Source organism: Camelus dromedarius, chromosome 25 (genome assembly GCF_036321535.1).
Source record: "Camelus dromedarius isolate mCamDro1 chromosome 25, mCamDro1.pat, whole genome shotgun sequence".
In the NCBI taxonomy this organism is placed as follows: Eukaryota; Metazoa; Chordata; class Mammalia; order Artiodactyla; family Camelidae; genus Camelus; species Camelus dromedarius.
Genome location: NC_087460.1, coordinates 8372648 through 8390968, shown reverse-complemented (window position 1 = coordinate 8390968; position 18321 = coordinate 8372648). Strand labels below are relative to the sequence as shown.

Sequence of the window (18321 nt, the reverse complement as noted above, 5' to 3'; positions counted from 1 at the left end):
GTTGCTCCAGGTCACACAGCTCTCAAGAGGCAGAGCTGGGATCTGAGCTCAGGCAATTTGGCTCCAGAGGCTCTGCTCTTTCTTTTCCCTTAGAGCATAAACCCTGAACTCCTTGGTGCAGAACTCAGCTCCCTCTGTGACCCGGGCCCTGCCTCCCTCCTCAGCCCTGTTACCCCAGTTAGCACAGCCGCACCTGCCAGGCTCTGGCCGTGACCAACTGCTCGTGCTCGCCGGTCCTGCCCAGCCGCTCTTACTGTCCTGTGCCTTTGCACAAACTGTTGTCTCTATCTGGAAACCCCTTTGCTCCACTCATCCTAATAGGAAACTCTTCCTTCAACTCCTCACCCCCAAGCTGCAGCGTCCGTAATGCTGTTTAGGACCCCGCCCTCTGCCCCTGGCTCCACTGCCACGTGGGCACACTGCACCCACACCCCCAGCCACACCAAGTTTGCCTCCTTGGCAGGCCTTTGCTGTTCCCTGGACCTGATAAATGTTCCCCTGATCTTTGCCAGGTTCCTTCTCGTCATCCAGCAATTTGTTCAGGTGCCACCTTCTCAGAGAGGCCTTCTCAGTACAGCCGGTCTAAACTTGTTCTCCTGCCAGTCACTCTTTATCCTAGATAATAGCTGTTTCAATTTCCCCAGAGCCCTTCATTTTCACTATTTGAAATCATCCATGTGCCAGTTATCACTTGCTGCACAGCTACCTACCCCAGCACCTAGTGGCTTAAAGTGAGAGCCATTTCATTATATCTCTCTAGTTTGTGGGTCAGATATGTGGGCAGGGTTGCCTGGTGCCCTGGCTGGAGTGGGTGCCAGGCCAGGCTCAGCTGGGACTGCAGGCAGAGGCACATGGAGGCCGCAGGTGGGAGGACTTTTTAGAGTGGACTGTTCCCCTGGGAGCGAGGTTGGACGAGGCCCAGGTGGAAACTGCAAGTCTCCTTATAGCCTAGCCTCGCAAGTCCCAGAATGTTACTTCTGCTCATCCTATTAGTCAAGCAAGTCACAAGGCCAGGCCAGAATCGTGGGGGGGATCGCAGACCTCACGTCTTATGCAAGGACTGGCAAAGAAATTGTGACTGTACATTAGGGCACTACAGAAAAACAAAAAAACAAAAAACAAAAAACAAAACCCAGCTCATAATCTGCATCCCTCTTCTTTACAATGTGAACTCCTTGAAGGCAGGTTCTTCTATAACACTGATCCCTCACACCCGGAATATCAGTTTACACGTGATGGATGCCTATAAATACGTGCCGATGTCTGTATGAATGAAGCAATAAATGAATGAGCAAATGAATGAATGAACAAGTAAAGGAATGAAAAATTGAATGTTTATCTCTCTGACTTTCTGACATGTGTAAATTAACGTCTTCATCGTTGCATCTTCAGTTCCCAGTACAGTCCTCTGCACTAATTGATGCTCAGCAAATATTCGTCAGATGAATGGATGCATTTTAACCATTATCCTTGAAGGAGATCATGTAACTTAGTCCCAGCACATACATAGGTGTTGAACATGAGTGGCTTCTGTCAATAAGTTAATAACTCCTTACACATAGCAGAATCCGTTTATATATTTGTTTAATAAATAAAGTAAAATGGACCAGATCCCCACTTCCCCGGCGTCTTCCCCTTTCCCTTTCTGTCTGCAGCAGGCCATGTGAGAGGCTCTCTACTGGGAAGGCGCCGCCAGCACAGCCCCAGGGCCCCCCGGTCCCATCGTGGGGAGGCGGGAGCAGGGCCTTTCCCCCTGGCCTCCCGCACGCTGCTCCTTGCCTGGGTGCTAAGACCAATTCACTTTGAGGTCATTAAGACAGGAGCTGAGGTGATGATCTGAGCAGCTTTGAAGGCTCAATTCTGCTTCCCCACGGCCCTCCAGGAGGATCAAGTGAGATTACAGTTCTCTTAAATCCTGGCACCGTTTTGCCCTGTGCAGGAGCGGCTTGCTGTGATGGCCCGAAGGCCCATGTAGGATCCCGAGGGGGAGTCTGAGTTAGCGTGGGATATTCCAGGACGGGAAGGGCACTCCCTCCAGGCGGCCCCACTTACAGCGCGTGGCTCTGTCCCCGGGGAGCAGGAGGAGGACCAGGCAGCTGATGCTGAGCCGCGGTGGGAAGGCTCAGCTCCCAGGGGTCAAGCCTTGGCTCATCCTCCTCCGACACCACGTGGCCTTGAACAGCCTACTTGGTCTCTTCAGGGTTTCAGTTTCCTCATCTGTGAAATGGGTCTGACCTTCAAAGTTCCTTCCTTTCTTTGTTTCTATTTTCCTATCTGTGGTTTTTTATAATCCCATCTGGATAACTCTGGAAAAAGATGATGAGGAAGGTCTATAATGACCAAAGGTAACTAAGGAATGTCAGATAAAATTCCCTATTTTAAGATCAGATGGATCTTTTTAATCCAGTGCTGGTCTCCTTCATGTATTGGTTTTTTTTTTTTTTCCATTATTTAAAAAAAATACTGTTTCTCAGGGTCATCCCTGTTCTAAGGGTATTAGGGGCCCCAGTTCTCGACAGTACTAAATGTTCTTCCTTCCCCCAACCCCAGAGAGCACTGACTGCCATTCAGGTTAAACAAGTGCCATGTAACGCCTCCCGGCTCGGGGCAGGTTTTATCACAGGGCATTTATTGGAACCGTCAAGGTGATATTTGCAAGATTATCTTTTCCTTCTTCCTCGCAGGCTTCACTAAACACAGTTCTCTATGGCCATGAATTTTAGGTAAAATTCAAATTCCAATGACAGTTTTTTTAAAAGCTAGGTTTTATTTCAGCTTCATCAAGCTGGGACAAGAATTTTCCAAGGAAAAGGCAGGCTCGCTTCTGCTTCTGCTTTGGCTGATTCTGGGGTGATGCCCTCACCTTTTCGGTCCCCAGACTGGCCAAGTGTAAGGAACAAGAGTTTTCCATCTTAGGGAACATTGTCTAACAGAGGACAGTTTCAGATATTAGAACTTCATCCTCGTGGAAGGAGTTAATCATTTTGAGACTCAACCGGGTGCCAGATACTGTGTTGAGTAATCCTAGATATTATCTTAATATTAATTAAAAATACTACTTTCAGAAAATGGGGCTCCGTGAATTTAGATAACTTGCCCATATTCACACAGTTGGTCAAGAGAAAGAGCTGAAGTTCAAATCCAAATTGTCTGCCTCCACAATCAGTGCTTCCCACAGGACAGTGCCCTCCGTTCTTCTAGGGTTGGCTGAGTTCTCCGTTTTCTTACGGAAGATGCTTTAACTATTTAAGAGTCTTGCTATGTTATTATTTAATTCCTTTGGTTTTTTAATAGCTTTAATTTATTCTCAGATTTGTTTACCCTGCTGGTGGCTTGTCTTTTCATGATCTTAATTGTGTCTTTCAAAGAGTTCTTAATTGTGTCTTTCAAAGAGTTCTTAATTTTAATCAAATCCAATTTATCTCCTTTTTTCTGTATTGTGCTTTGCTATCGTATCTAAGAAACCTTTGTCTAACTCAAGGTGACAAAGGCTTTCTCTTACATTTTCTCCCAGAAATGTTACAATTTTAAGATTTTTATTTAGGTATATGATCTACCTTGTGTTCATTTCTGTGCATCTTTGAGGTGTGGAATGAAGTTCTTTTTTTACATATGGATATCTGAGTGTTCTGACACAATTTGTTGAAGACTGTCCTATCTCCACTGAACTGCCTTTGCACCATAAATGCGTTGGTCAACTGGGGACACTCGATTCTGTCCCCATGATCTCTTTACTCTCTCTTTGCTAATGTCCCACTGTCATGACTACTACAGTTTTATAATAAGGCTTAAAGTCAGACAGTACAAGTCCTTCAACTTTGTTTTTCTTTCTCAAGACTGTCATGGCTATTCTGGGTCCTTTATTATTTCTCTGGTTTTTATTTATTACAATATAGTTATAAAACAAGGATATAGTTATGAAACTATAAAATCTAAATATGAACAATTAGAATGTAGTTATAAAACAAGGATATAACTATAAAACAGCAGCTAGAACTCTAAAGATAATTTAGAATTTAAAGTTCATAAAGAGTGGCACAGAAACGTTCCATAATCTCGCCTCATCAGGAAGCGAGGCACTCTGGGCACCGTGTTCAGTTTTGTTAATCAGAAACAGTTGTTATCTGCCATACGTGGATCGCCAATTTTCAAGAAAAATAGAGTATAAAAACTTATACCAGCTTTGTACTGGTCATGATTTCCACTTTCACTGATGTTTCAGGAAGGACGTTGGGCCCAAGAGTACCTTGGTCACTGTGAGTGTCAGTTGTCCATCCTAGCAAAATGCAGGGTTATGGATTAAGGGAGCTTATTTCGTTATACTGCTACTTGTGATTGGGAGTGGAGGATACCTTTTTTTCAAAACATCTGAAGTGTTATAATGTGTTCTGTAAGTTCGATGCATAGCATTCTGTCTCTTCCAATAAAACCTACCCCTGTTTACTTTAAACTTGTCATCTGCTGGGGACAGTGAGGAGTACTATTAATTAAGGCCATTGATTCTTGATAATGTTAGCCATCAAGCCACTGTGTGACCTTGAGCAAATTACTTGTCCTTTGGGGTCCTGTCTTCATTTGTAAAATTAAAGGTTTGGACTAGTTAACTGCGAATGCTTCCTCTAACTCTAAAATTCTTTTGACTCTTTTGTTGTGTCTTTATTCACTAAAAAAATCACAACCCCTTTAAAAATAATTAAACAAAAACTCGTTATGGCAAAAATCACTATGGTAAGCCATAAAGTAGTGGTCTTTTGATGTATCTCAAATTGCCTAACACCACATGCATGACCCTGCTTTTAACTATGAGCAATGAAGACAGCCTTTATTGGTTTGTGGTGCTGCAACATTTTGTGGTCCATGAAATCCCCATATTTTGAGAAGCTCTTGAGTGTCTCAGGTCAAGGGAAGGAGAAAGCAGAATGGCTCTAAGCCCAGACAACTCCAGAGGTTCAGAGTATTCCTGAGTTGGCAGGTTAGATTTTTCAAATGTCTCTCCAAAGTAAATGGTATAGTATTGAAACCAGGTGGCCTTTAAATACCTACAGCATCTTTCCTATATCAAGGCATAGCACATATGACCACATACTGTGCTCATATTCTATCTGATCATTGCTGTTCTCATAGAATGAGAAATGTGTTGAGTATGAAGATCACTAGGGAATGCAGACAATAGACATGAACTTAATATAAGGAGTCTATTGAGCACTTAGTGTGCAAAATGCTATGCCCCACACTTCCTGTGCATCGTACCATTTAATACACACATCAGTGTTGAAAAGTAGACATCATCAGCTCTTTATTACATATGAGGAAGTGGTGCACAGAGAGCTCATGTTACTTGCCCAGGGCCACAGAGTAGTTAGCGGCAGAGCTGGCCTTCAATCCACATCTGTCTCAACCTAGAGCTTAATGACTAATCAGAGACTAGCTCTTAGAACTTAGCCAGCTCCTTTAGAAAGTAACTGAATTTGTAGTATTAATTGCAATGATCTAAGCCAAGAACACCAAGAACTGATGGGTCACTCTTGGTGGTTAGACTTGATGGAAGGAAGAAATCATAGAAGGCATCCTGAAGAAATTGCTTTGAGTTACATTTGACGTGAGGACATAAATTGGCCCAGGGAGAAAGGTGAGTTCATGCTGAGAGGACAGACTATCTGAGGCCATGAAGATACAAATGAACAAATTATTTGTTCAGGAAGCAACATACAGACATTCTCATTGCAGGACAAGAGCCAGAAATAAAGCTGATGTCATAAGGGTGAAAAATCCAAGAAATTTCACTTTCTTATGCTAGACACTGGAGGCCCACTCTCAGTTCTTAAGCCAGAGAAGGAACATAATTTAAATTGCATTTGATTTTACAATTTATCCTACAGCTCATGTAGAATAAATATGGGCTTTTAAAACATCAAGGAAGGTCAAGAGAAAATTTCTTAGCAGAACATATTTGCTACCCAACAAATGATGTACGATGTAGCTTACCTCACTAAGGTCCTGTAGACTTAATAGTGCAGTGAAGAGGCCTGGAAGCAGATATTATGCAATTATCAGAAATAAAGGTAACCAGTCCACTGCAGTTCAGCTAACAGCACGTTCCCATTGTTGCTGGTTTTGTGCAGTGTGTGTAAATGGAACACAGAAGGGTTAGAGATTCAAGTCAGAGTTGGGCAGATCGAAAGCTTTGGGCAGTATGGGTTAAACTGAGTTGAATTGGAGTTGACTTCTAGATAGCAGTCACCGCTCCTGAGTGAGGGCTAATGTATTTGAGGAACTGTTGTTGGGTCTCTTCCATTGTAAATCCCCTAATGCTAACTTAATACCACTTCGCATTTTCTGAAGCATTTTCCCTCTGTGTGTGTGTCTCTCTCTCTGTCTCCAGTTCCAGAGACCTAATGACTTCTCACCCCCTTTCCGCTTTGGCACCGTGCCCAATGGCAGCACAGAGAGGAATATTCGCAATAACTACGCAGAGATGCACGCCTACATGGGAAAGTTCAACCAGAGGGGTGTGGACGATGCATTGCTCTCCCTGAAAACAGGGTAAGAACTGCTTCCGGGCTCAGAATCTTTGATGTGTTTCTCACACTTATTAAACACACATGGAACAGATGTGCCATGCTTGGGTGCATACAAAGGTAAAGCAAAGACGACTGCATTGGCTCTTAAGGGGTGTCCAGGTGGTTTAACCTGGCAGTATAACTCAGGCCGGTGCACAAAGAGCCCTATGCTATTATTTACTTCTGTGTATTTTTAACAAGTTACATATTAATGCAACCATGAAACAAGCATGAAATAGATGCAAGAGTCAAGGGGGAGACTCAAGGCTCAGGTTCATGCATTGCATACGAAATAAAGACCTGATGACCAAAAGCTAAGAATGATGATTTTGGTGTCTCATGGACAAGGCAGAAATAAATGATGACATGGATAAAAGGTTTTAAACAGCCACAGTAAGAATGTGTTGACCCATCTCCAGTTCCGGCTTTTGTTGGCATTCTTCTCTCCAGCTCGGTACTCTGGGAAGGATCTGTCCTTTAAAAGGAACCGCAAATATGTTGGCTTGTGTCATCTGAGCCACGTTGGTTCCTTCATTCATTTGGCCTTCAGCAGCCACAGCTGTGGAATCAGACAGACAATGAGCTTGATGGTTGCTGGGATTTGGGAGCCGTGAGGTCTGGTAGCTGATTTCCTGTGCTGTGTGGTAACGAGCAGCACTTAGACCCCCTGGTGGCTCTGGTTCTGGAAGAGTCACCCAGATGCATGTTTACTTAAATGCTGTTAGACTCCGTCTTATCACCACGAAGTCACAGCAGATTTCAGGAGACGGGAGTTGAGCTTGGGGGTAGGATCACTCTGGGTAGTCTGGCCCCTGGTACAACCACAGTTCTCAGTCCTATCAGAGCTTTGGCTTTTTGGTGTATGCTATTATGAAGGACACTCACAAGCCTTTTGAGAAATGGTCTGTGTCTTAACATGCCAGGAAGGGCTTCTTTTTTCTTAAGGAGGAGCAAAGCTGACTTCACTTGTAAAAGCAAAGGGGATGGGTGCCTGCCTTTCTTTCTTGCAGACCTCTGCATTACCTACACAAATATATCTGATTTTCTTCCCCTACCTTTGATGTGTTTCAGTGTTGGTTTTACATACTGACCTCTGCCTCCCTGACTTTCCCTGCCTATTCCTGCCTATTCCTTCCTTGCAGAGCACAGTGTGTAAAATGAGATGCTCATACGTTTGGGAACTTGAGACATCTGAATTCTCCTATATGTTACATTGGCTTGTAGTTTCACATATTTGCTGTTGAGAAGCCTGTGCTGCCACCACCACGAAGACTCATTTCTTTCCTTGTGCAAAAAAGAATATTGAAGCTTTTCTGACCACAAAAATAGCATTGCACATCCAGTGCAACACACACACCCACACTTACCCCCACTCCAGGCTGGCATGAACTGAGAAATGAAAAATGTTATCTAAACCCATGCCATTTGTTATCATCATTGTGATGGTTACTTTTCATTATTTCTGTTATTATTTTTATTGATTCCTTTTTACTCCTTCTCCTTTTCAGACACAGCTTATGAGTTGGCTTCAGGCCCAACTTACATTCTCATCATTCCCAGTGGGAGGAAAAGAACTCCTCCTTTCAACCTGAAATCACATAAAGAACAGCCTGGGATTTAGGCTTTAGATCCTGGCTGAGTTCCAACTTGAGCCTTACTTTGAACCAGTTCTCCCCACATTCACGTTCTCTGCTGGAAGCCTGCAGCTTCCTAGTAACAGCCCCATAGGTAGTTTTGTACTAAAATTCCTCCACTGGACTTGGTTGGTTTGCCTCTGTCTTGCACAGGAAACTGGACGCCTTCATCTACGATGCCGCAGTGCTGAACTACATGGCGGGCAGAGACGAAGGCTGCAAGCTGGTGACCATTGGCAGCGGGAAGGTCTTTGCGTCCACGGGTTATGGCATTGCCATCCAAAAGGATTCTGGGTGGAAGCGCCAGGTGGACCTTGCTATCCTGCAGCTCTTTGGAGATGGTGAGTTAAAGGGAAAGTACCTCATCTGGCCTTGCGATGACCAGTCCAAAACACCAAGCCTCCTTCCTCCCCCATCCCTCTAACCTCTGCATGTCCAGCATTTCTGGAAAAGCATTTCACAGTTTCATAGGGAATCTGGGGGATACTTACTAGCTCCCTAAAGCTTCCATAACAAAGTGCCACAAACTAAGCAATGTAAACAGAAATTTGTCTCCTAGTTCTGGAGACCAGAAGTCCAAGATCAAAGTGTCGACACTGGTTCCTTCTGAGGGCCTCGAGGGAGAATCCGTTCCATGCCTCCCCCAGCTCACGGCGGCTTGCTGGCCCTCCTTAGCACTCCTCGCCCTGCAGACTCGTCACCCCCCTCTGCCTTCGTGTTCACACGGCCTTCTCCTAGTGTGCGTGTGCCCCCTCGGGACGTGTCTCTGTCTGATTTCCCCCCTAGAAAGGACGCCAGTTACGTTGGATTAGGAGCCCACCCTACTCCAGGGGCCCTCGTCCCAACTGGTTACACCTGTGTTTACCCTACTTCCACATAAAGTCACCTTTCAAGGTGCTGGGACTTAGGACTTCAACATAGGAGTGGGAAGGGGTCACAATTCAACCCATAACAGGATGAAACTTGGGGAAGAGGATTAAAGTAGCTGGTCAGGGAGGTACGTTTCAGGATTGCAAGCTATGATCCAGTCTTCAGGGACAGTGTAAAAGAGGCTGGTTTTAGATTTTCCAAACAATCTTTGGAAAGGTCTCTGCTCTCGACGTGCCCCGAGAAAGGGAGAGAAATGCACGTGCGGCTGAGATCAGTCTTCCTTCCCCCATCTTGCTCTTCCAGCTGGAAGAGGTAGGGAGCAGGGCAAGGGTCCTCAGAGACAGATGCTGGGAGGCACTCCCCAGGGTGACTGGCAGCAGACTGAGCAGACAGCTTGCTTTGAGAAAATCTCATCTCCTCGTTCATCTTACTCATGCCTTCTGCACCCCTTCTCACTTCACTGTCTAAATACCTCCTCCTCCTGTTAGTCTCATAGAAGCTAATCCAGCTCTGGGTGAGCAGCCGGACTCCCTGTGGCCCCATGGGCCATCAGCCCAGCGGTTCTCTCAGTCACCTCTGCAGAGACTTTGCTCTTAGGAATGAAATAAGAGGTGGAGGGACACGGCCGGACTGCCAGGCTCCGGGCGACGTCACTGGTGCCACTAGTTAGGAAAATCATAGTTTGATCAAGGAAATGAGTAAGAAGTGACTTGACTAACACTGGAAAGAGGAGGGTTATAGGTGAAGGGCTAACAAGCCATTCTGGTGTAAGAGCTTCTGTCACTGTAATGTCGCTATTACTTAAAGGCAGTAAGGGGACCTCTGTCCACCCGGAATAGCAGCAGTCGCGCCAACTTGCAGAAGTTGCCAGAGCTCCGGGCAGCTTGTGCAAAGGTCACATTTAGAACCAAACTGAAATGATGGAAACAGGCAGTTTTCTTCATGAGATTTTCAGACTTTTGCTTCTCTCAAATGAGATGCATTCTCAGGCACGTGGCTTGTTTCATTTTCCTTTTGTCCCAGATTTCTACTTTTCTCATTCTCAGTATCCAGTGAAGTGGATCAAGGTTATCACCTGGCATGACTTGAATTAAACAAAGCTTCCTTAAGCAGCGTTAAAAGGAGGCAGGGCCAAATCTGGTGGCTTCGTTTTATTCAAGCTTACTCCCTTTGCCTGTGAATATTTATATTTTCCTCTACAGCAAGAGATCCGTGAGTCTCAGTGGTCTAGGGAATCAGTCAGTCTCTCTGCTGATCTCTGTCTCTACACCCCCCACCCCAATCTACTTTGCACCATTTTTGAGAGCAATTTTCTGAATCACCTGTTTGGTTATGTTGTTCCTTGCTGTCTACAAAATAAAGTGCAAAGTGCTCACTTAGTCTGATATTCAAACTCTCAGCAGTCTTGCACCAACCCTTTTTATTCAGCTCCTTTTGCTGCTGACATTGTTGGAATTGTTCTGTGTGCCTTTCCCAAATAAGCCTTGGGTTTTCCCACCTTCTTCCCCTTGAACTTGCTATTTCTGTTGCCTGGAGTGCCTTTTCATACAATATAAATTAAAATTCACCCATTCACCACGCCCACCTCCAAGTCCAACCTCCTTCATGAAAACCCACTGGCCGTCCCCTCTACAAAATTACTCTCCCCAATTCGAACTCTTGTTACCTGCATATAGCTGGTCATACTGATCATTTATACACCAGTTTACACTGGGTAGCTAGTGGGGTACAGAGGTAATGTCTCCCATCTTTGCATCACCTGTAGCACCTGCACTACGTCTTCACCAAATACTTGTTGAACATATTGACAGATGACTGTATAATGGTATTAATAAAAGTACTAACTTTCTCTGTTGGTTTTCTTTCTTTATGTCTCCTTTTCTCTTTCTCTCTCATGTTTTTCTCTCTTTTCCGCAACCCTGCGCTTGCCCTCTCTCTCTCTACTCCTCCCCACTCTCCTCTCTCTGCCTGTTCTTCTGGCGCGGCCCCAGGGGAGATGGAGGAGCTGGAAGCTCTGTGGCTCACAGGGATCTGCCACAATGAGAAGAACGAGGTGATGAGCAGCCAGCTGGACATTGACAACATGGCGGGCGTCTTCTACATGCTGGGGGCGGCCATGGCCCTCAGCCTCATCACCTTCATCTGCGAGCACCTTTTCTACTGGCAGTTCCGGCACTGCTTTATGGGCGTCTGCTCCGGCAAGCCTGGCATGGTCTTCTCCATCAGCAGAGTAAGTGCTCTGATTTAGGTGCCCGGAGCTTGGGAAGGACAGCTCAGCCTAGCGCTGTGCAGGGCAGAGAGACCCAGGAGGGCACTCACCCCAGCCTTAAGCTGCCGAACCACATCATGTACGCTTCCCCAGGGGCTTGGGTAACGTAATTTCAAGTGGCTGAAAAAATAGGTGATGCTGTTTTTCCTTCAAGAAACAGCTTTCCATGTGGGCTTTTGGGCATTTGGTTCTCAACAAGAACTGGCAGATCCATCAAAATGAAACATTTGGCCTTTTCCCAAATGCCTTTCATCACCATCCATTAATTCCATATAGGCTGGATTAATCATTTAATCCTTTTTAAAAATTGCGTTTCTATTTAAATTGTGAAATGTCTCTCTGTTATTCTGACATACAAAGGTATATTGTTGGTAGTTTCACTGTTCCCCTCTATGTTCTAACCATGGGTTAATTTGGGGAGTTAAAGAACTGAACAGAACCTGCAGTAAGAAGTCCTGACCTGTAAGAAATTTACATTCCAAAAACTTCCTTAATTGGAGCAAAAGTATAACTCAAGTCATTCTTCATTTAGTTCTCTTCTACGTGGCTGGTCCAAAGTGAGATTCAGAACACAGTTTTGAGTATGAACAGAAGATCGCAGGGAAGAGTTGTTTTGTTTTTTTTTAAAAGCAGACTACTTTAGATTTTGTTAATAAAGTGATAGGACACATTCATGAGAGGTGAACTTAGATGTCCTTTTGGAATAGAGATCCAGGCTTCAGTTATAAGCAACTTTGTCTCTAATGGAGTTATGTAAGAAAATGGAGTACTCATTAAATTATCCCATCTTTTGATCATTTTCCCATGGTATATTAGAGACACAGAAAAATGCCCTCTCTGCCTGTGAGTTGATTCAGGCCATTCAGGTACCTGGGAGCAGGAGGACGGAACTTGCAGCCCCTGAGCCACGTTGTCACACCATGTGGCCCTTCCCAAGGTCCCAGGGAGGGTGATGGCAGCAGCAAGGGGAGCTGGTGGCCTGGAATGGAAATCCCATGCACAGCCCCGTGGCATCACCAGTGGGTCTGTAGAGGGAAAATGCATTTTCTCTCTGCCATAATCAAGAAGGGTTAGAAAGGAGGCCTGAGAAAGAAAGAAGAGTAACCTCTTCTCAAAGATCTCTCAACAGTGAGGCTCATCTCATCCAAACCATCCTTTCCCACGTAGCTGCTATCAGATCTTCTCTCCTCCTCTCCCCCTCTAACCGGAGAGCCCCTTTCCAAATTAATTCCTCCTTGTCTTAAAGACACGGTTCAAAGAACTTCGTCTCCAAATACCTTCCCTTGCCAGGGAGGACAGTTCCAAATGTGTCCACCTTTCAAGGCAGGGAGCAAGATATGGGTATAGACTTGAGCCCAACCCCTTCCCTCTGCTGGATGGTGCTCTTCAAGGCTCTATACCAGGAGGTGCACACAGGAAGTTCTCGATCAATACTGATTTGTTAAGATATTAATTATTTATGATAAGAGTAAGTGAGTGAGAAAGTATAAGGAGGAAACCAGGAGCTAAACTGAGAATAAACGAGAGAATTCAGCAAGGGAATTCTTTCTTCCTGTTTAGCACTTGATATCAGTCCCAGGTCTTCCCTCTCAAGGTGTAGGGCACAGCAGGAGAAAAACCCTTCTCTGACCTGGGGCCTTCCCAATTCTCTCTGTGAAGTCAGTTCAGGCTTGGCTCAAACAGAGAATTGTTCAGCTGTGATTTGATGACCAAAATCCCGAAAGCTGCTCAAAGTTTGTCAGAGCTGGAGACGAGTGGTAGTTGTGAGCTCCTAGGCTCCCCAGCGCTTTCCTGCCGGACCAGGGGGTCGGGCAGGGCAGAACTGCCCCACATCTGCAGAGCATGGCTGTTGATTTCCAGGAGGCTAACCATATTTTTTGCTTTCATTTTTAAGATGCTTTAAAAAAATGATACAAATGAACTTATTTACAAAACAAAGAGACAGATGTAGAAAACAAACTTACGGTTACCAAAGGGAAAGGGAAGGAAGAATAAATTAGGTGTTTGGGATGAGCAGATACTTACTACTGTGTATTAAATAGATAAACAACAAGGCCCTACTGTATCGCACAGGGAACTACATTCAATATCTGATAATAACCTATAATGAAAAAGAATGTGAAAAAGTATGTGTATGTTTAATTGAATCACTGACTTTTGAATCTACACCAGAAACTAACACAACATTTTAAATCAACTGTACTTCAATTTAAAAAATAGATGCAAAAAAGTCGGCATAGAAAGGAAAATCAATGCAAGTCAGTGGCAGAGTTAGGGCAAGAATGCCGTGTCTTGCGATTCCAATCCATCTGTTCAGGTCACTTAGTCTAGCCTTGCCCCTTCTCGGGTAGCTGGGCGCTGGCTCATGGTGTGGGACTTGCTAAATGCAGGGGGTAAAGCCGGCATGCGTCTGGCCACATGTTTCTGTGAGTGTATAAGATCATCCTTTTCATGTTTTCCCCGACTTTTCCCCTCCACTTAGGCAGTTAGTGGTGGGGGGTAGGGGTGGGGCGGTGCTCTCATGGTCGCTTTGGCCTGGCTGGAGACCTAACCCGTCCCTTCCGCTCTCCAGGGTATCTACAGCTGCATCCACGGCGTGGCCATCGAGGAGCGCCAATCTGTGATGAATTCCCCCACCGCCACCATGAACAACACACACTCCAACATCCTGCGTCTGCTCCGCACGGCCAAGAACATGGCCAACCTGTCGGGCGTGAACGGCTCCCCGCAGAGCGCCCTGGACTTCATCCGCCGCGAGTCGTCCGTCTACGACATCTCCGAGCACCGCCGCAGCTTCACTCACTCCGACTGCAAGTCCTACAACAACCCGCCCTGCGAGGAGAACCTCTTCAGCGACTACATCAGTGAGGTGGAGAGGACCTTCGGCAACCTGCAGCTGAAGGACAGCAACGTGTACCAGGACCACTACCACCACCACCACCGGCCCCACAGCATCGGCAGCGCCAGCTCCATCGACGGCCTCTACGACTGCGACAACCCGCCCTTCTCCACGCAGCCGCGGCCCGTCAGCAAGAAGCCCCTGGACATCGGCCTCCCCGCCTCCAAGCACAGCCAGCTGGGCGACCTGTACGGCAAGTTCTCCTTCAAGAGCGACCGCTACGGCGGCCACGACGACCTGATCCGCTCCGACGTGTCCGACATCTCCACGCACACGGTCACCTACGGGAACATCGAGGGCAACGCGGCCAAGAGGCGGAAGCAGCAGTACAAGGACAGCCTGAAGAAGCGGCCGGCCTCGGCCAAGTCCCGCCGCGAGTTCGACGAGATCGAGCTGGCCTACCGCCGCCGGCCGCCCCGCTCCCCCGACCACAAGCGCTACTTCCGCGACAAGGAGGGGCTCCGGGACTTCTACCTGGACCAGTTCCGCCCCAAGGAGAACTCGCCGCACTGGGAGCACGTGGACCTGACCGACATCTACAAGGAGCGCGGCGACGACTTCAAGCGCGACTCGGTGGGCGGCGGCGGGCCCTGCACCAACAGGTCGCACCTCAAACACGGGACGGGCGACAAGCACGGCGTGGTCGGCGGGGTCCCGGCGCCCTGGGAGAAGAACCTGACCAACGTGGACTGGGAGGAGCGCTCCGGGGGCAACTTCTGCCGCAGCTGCCCCTCCAAGCTGCACAACTACTCGGCGACGGTGGCGGGGCAGAACTCGGGCCGGCAGGCGTGCATCCGCTGCGAGGCGTGCAAGAAGGCGGGCAACCTATACGACATCAGCGAGGACAACTCCCTGCAGGAGCTGGACCAGCCGGCCGCGCCGGCGGCCGTGACGTCGGGCGCCCCCGCCGGCAAGTACCCGCAGAGCCCGACCAACTCCAAGGCCCAGAAGAAGACCCGGAACAAGCTGCGGCGGCAGCACTCCTACGACACCTTCGTGGACCTGCAGAAGGAGGAGGCCGCCCTGGCCCCGCGCAGCGTCAGCCTGAAAGACAAGGGCCGCTTCCTGGACGGGAGCCCCTACGCCCACATGTTTGAGATGCCAGCCGGCGAGAGCTCGTTTGGCAACGGCAAGGCGGCGGCGCCCGCGGCGGGACACCCCCACCACAGCAACCCCAGCGGCGGCTACATGCTCAGCAAGTCGCTCTACCCCGACCGGGTCACGCAGAACCCTTTCATCCCCACTTTCGGGGACGACCAGTGCTTGCTCCACGGCAGCAAATCCTACTTCTTCAGGCAGCCCACGGTGGCGGGGGCGCCGAAGGCCAGGCCGGACTTCCGTGCCCTGGTCACCAACAAGCCGGTGGTCTCGGCCCTGCACGGGGCTGTGCCAGGCCGTTTCCAGAAAGACATCTGTATAGGGAACCAGTCCAACCCCTGTGTGCCTAACAACAAAAACCCCAGGGCTTTCAATGGCTCCAGCAATGGGCATGTGTATGAGAAACTTTCTAGTATTGAGTCTGATGTCTGAGTGAGGGAAGAGAGAGGCGAAGGTGGGTACGGGAGGGTCGGGCTGTGGGCGTGTGGTGCGCATGTCACGGAGGGTGACGGGGGTGCACTTGGTTCCCATTGGCTCCTTTCTTGTCGTTTTAATTTCGTTATGGGATCCTGGAGTTCCGATTCCTTCTGAGGGCGACCCGGGTGTCCAGCACCACCTCTGCTCCCTTTCCGGTCCCCTCCTCCCTCCCCGTCTGTCCATCATTCCCCTTCCCAGTTCCCGCCAGAGGATGCGGAGGGCTCGCTGGGCGGGCGAGGGCAAAGTGGAGAAGTGGCCGCACGCGAGCTTCCCCTGGCGCGGAAGGACTCTGCCACCCACTTCGAGTGCAGCGTGGAGAAGCGGAAGGAGGCCACAGGAGCGCAGGATAGCTTTTCCCAAACTGATCTTTATGTTTAGGTGAGAAAGCAGAAGCATCCAAATAAGATCATTTAGCATACCGCTTGAGAATGAAAAGAGGCTTTTGCTAAATTCTCGTTGCTGAGATGGCGTCTGTTTGGGGATCCTGCGCCAGGCAGAGGGTGGGCGGCCATGTGTGTTTATATATAAGCCAAAAAGATGTTTGCTTCAACTCCTCGAGACTTAGTGGTGGTGCATTAGAGTGAAAGTCATTGACTGACGGTGAAAAGTACACCACAGCAGTGTTACCGGGTGCATTGGAGGCGAGGGAAAAGGGATTGTGTGTGCATTTGTGTCCGTGTACACTTGCACGCACGTGAGGTACATACACACCTGGAGTCGGGGGCCGAGTCGGGGGCCAAGTCATGTGGAGAAGGCACCCTTGACTCATAATGCTGTTTCTTTCAATATCCATTAGCAACGTGCTGATTTTGGCTTATATACAAACAGAGATGGTCTGTGTTACCAGAATTTAGGCTGTCTCTCCCCTTCACCCTTCCTGCATGAGGAGAATGGAAGTTCTTGCTGGAGAAGTTGCCGAGGTCTAAACAAAAGCGTGGGTGACAACCCTACTGAAGCAAGGTACAACAATAATTCCTTCCCAGTTGCCAATCCTTTCAACCAGTTTTGGCCAAGAACTTTTCAGGAAGGCTAAAGGGAAATGAAAGCAGCCATGATTCCTTGGCCCACACGTGGGAGCAGAAGATTCTGTAGGGCTCCTTTGAGCTTCTTAGACCCTTGGCTGGCCACTGATGGGGGAGGAGCTAAGCAAGGCTTTGAAGGATAGGGGGGTCGTCTGTGGTGGGGTAAGTGAGAGAGGGGGATGTTTTTAGTGCTTTGATCCCTTCTTACTTAACCTGGAGCTGGGAGAGCAGGCTTGTCTCCCCCAAACTGGTCATGGTCGATATGGAACAGACAGTGAGGAGGAGTGAGCTTGTTCCATGAGTACCGCTCAGGAAGTGTGGAGGGAGGGGAAGAGGCTTGGAAAGGGAAAGGGAAAGGGAGGCAGGGAGGGAGTTCCCCCACTACCCCATTGGGTCTGGCTCCCTGAGAAGGTGACCTTGAACCCAGTGTGGACACTCTCTGTAGAAGCCCCTCCACCTTCCTGCAAAGCCTCCTTACACCTCCTTTCCCTCCCAGATTGTATCATTCATGAATAAATATATTTATATATATATATATATACACACACACACACACACACACACACATACAGAACTCCAGGGATGAGGGTACTGGCAGACGCGACGCCCCCTTCACTAAAAGTTGGAAACTTGAGAAGGGTGATGAATATTTGTCACTGCCAGTCCTGAAACGTGGGGTAGGCGTGTTCTGTGGGTCAGATCCACTGCTCCGCCATCCTCCCCTCACCCAGGGTGGCAGCCAAAGAGCCAAAGGGTCGGTTTGGAAGCCTAACTGCAGGACCTCCATGTTGCACACGGGACACATAAACCAGAAAGGTGCTCATCCTCCTCTGAAAGGAAGCTGCCATGTTTCTTCGAGTCACCCCGCCCCGACGCACTGCCCTCCCTCACCCTCCCCCTGACTGCCGCCCCTGCCCTCCTCCTTGATTTTTACCTCAGTATTTTTAATTTTCCAGCCAACCGAAGGCCTTGTAAAGTTTTGTTTTCTTTCTAGAATGAACCTGGGGGCAAGGGGCTGAACCTCTCCCAGATCTGGAGAGAGGAGCACGGAGTGCTTTACCTTAGATTCAAGGAATGACTGAGAGCGAGGACAGTGGGCATGAGTCTCCAGGAGGAAGAAGGCGAAGGGCCATAGAACATTCTTCACCCTGACTCTTGCGGGTCAGGGGCTCCTCCCCTCACTCCTCCTCTTACCTCACCCCTTTCAAATAAAAACCAAACCAACTAACCTAGCGAACAGCAATCTAGAACAAAGGGGGCGCTGTCATCTCCGCCGGTGACAGAAATCAAGCTGGTGTTTATTTCATGTAAATATTTTGTTTTCTAATTGATTTTGTATAGATACAGTGTTCTCTTGTGAGTATTCAGGGTGTTGGGCTGGAGGGAGTGGGGTGGGGATGGGAATGAAGGGGGAAGAAGCGTTTCGGTTCTGGGTTTTCATTTTCCATTCGGGGGAACCATTTCGTATGGCTTTGGCTGCAGGGTGTCTGGA

At 48.0% G+C, this 18321-nt stretch overlaps 1 protein-coding gene across 1 annotated transcript in view; it reads left to right on the top strand.

Annotated features, from left to right (window-relative positions):
• Positions 1-18098, top strand: part of GRIN2B (glutamate ionotropic receptor NMDA type subunit 2B) — a 377246-nt gene extending 359148 nt beyond the window's left edge. Inside the window, exons 11-14 of the mRNA XM_031444063.2 lie at positions 6383-6543; positions 8348-8535; positions 11056-11294; positions 13906-18098. Of these exons, the coding sequence (XP_031299923.1) occupies positions 6383-6543; positions 8348-8535; positions 11056-11294; positions 13906-15762 (2445 nt within the window). The 3' untranslated portion in view covers positions 15763-18098. The remainder of the gene's footprint in view (positions 1-6382; positions 6544-8347; positions 8536-11055; positions 11295-13905) is intronic.
• Positions 18099-18321: the final 223 nt, after the last annotated feature.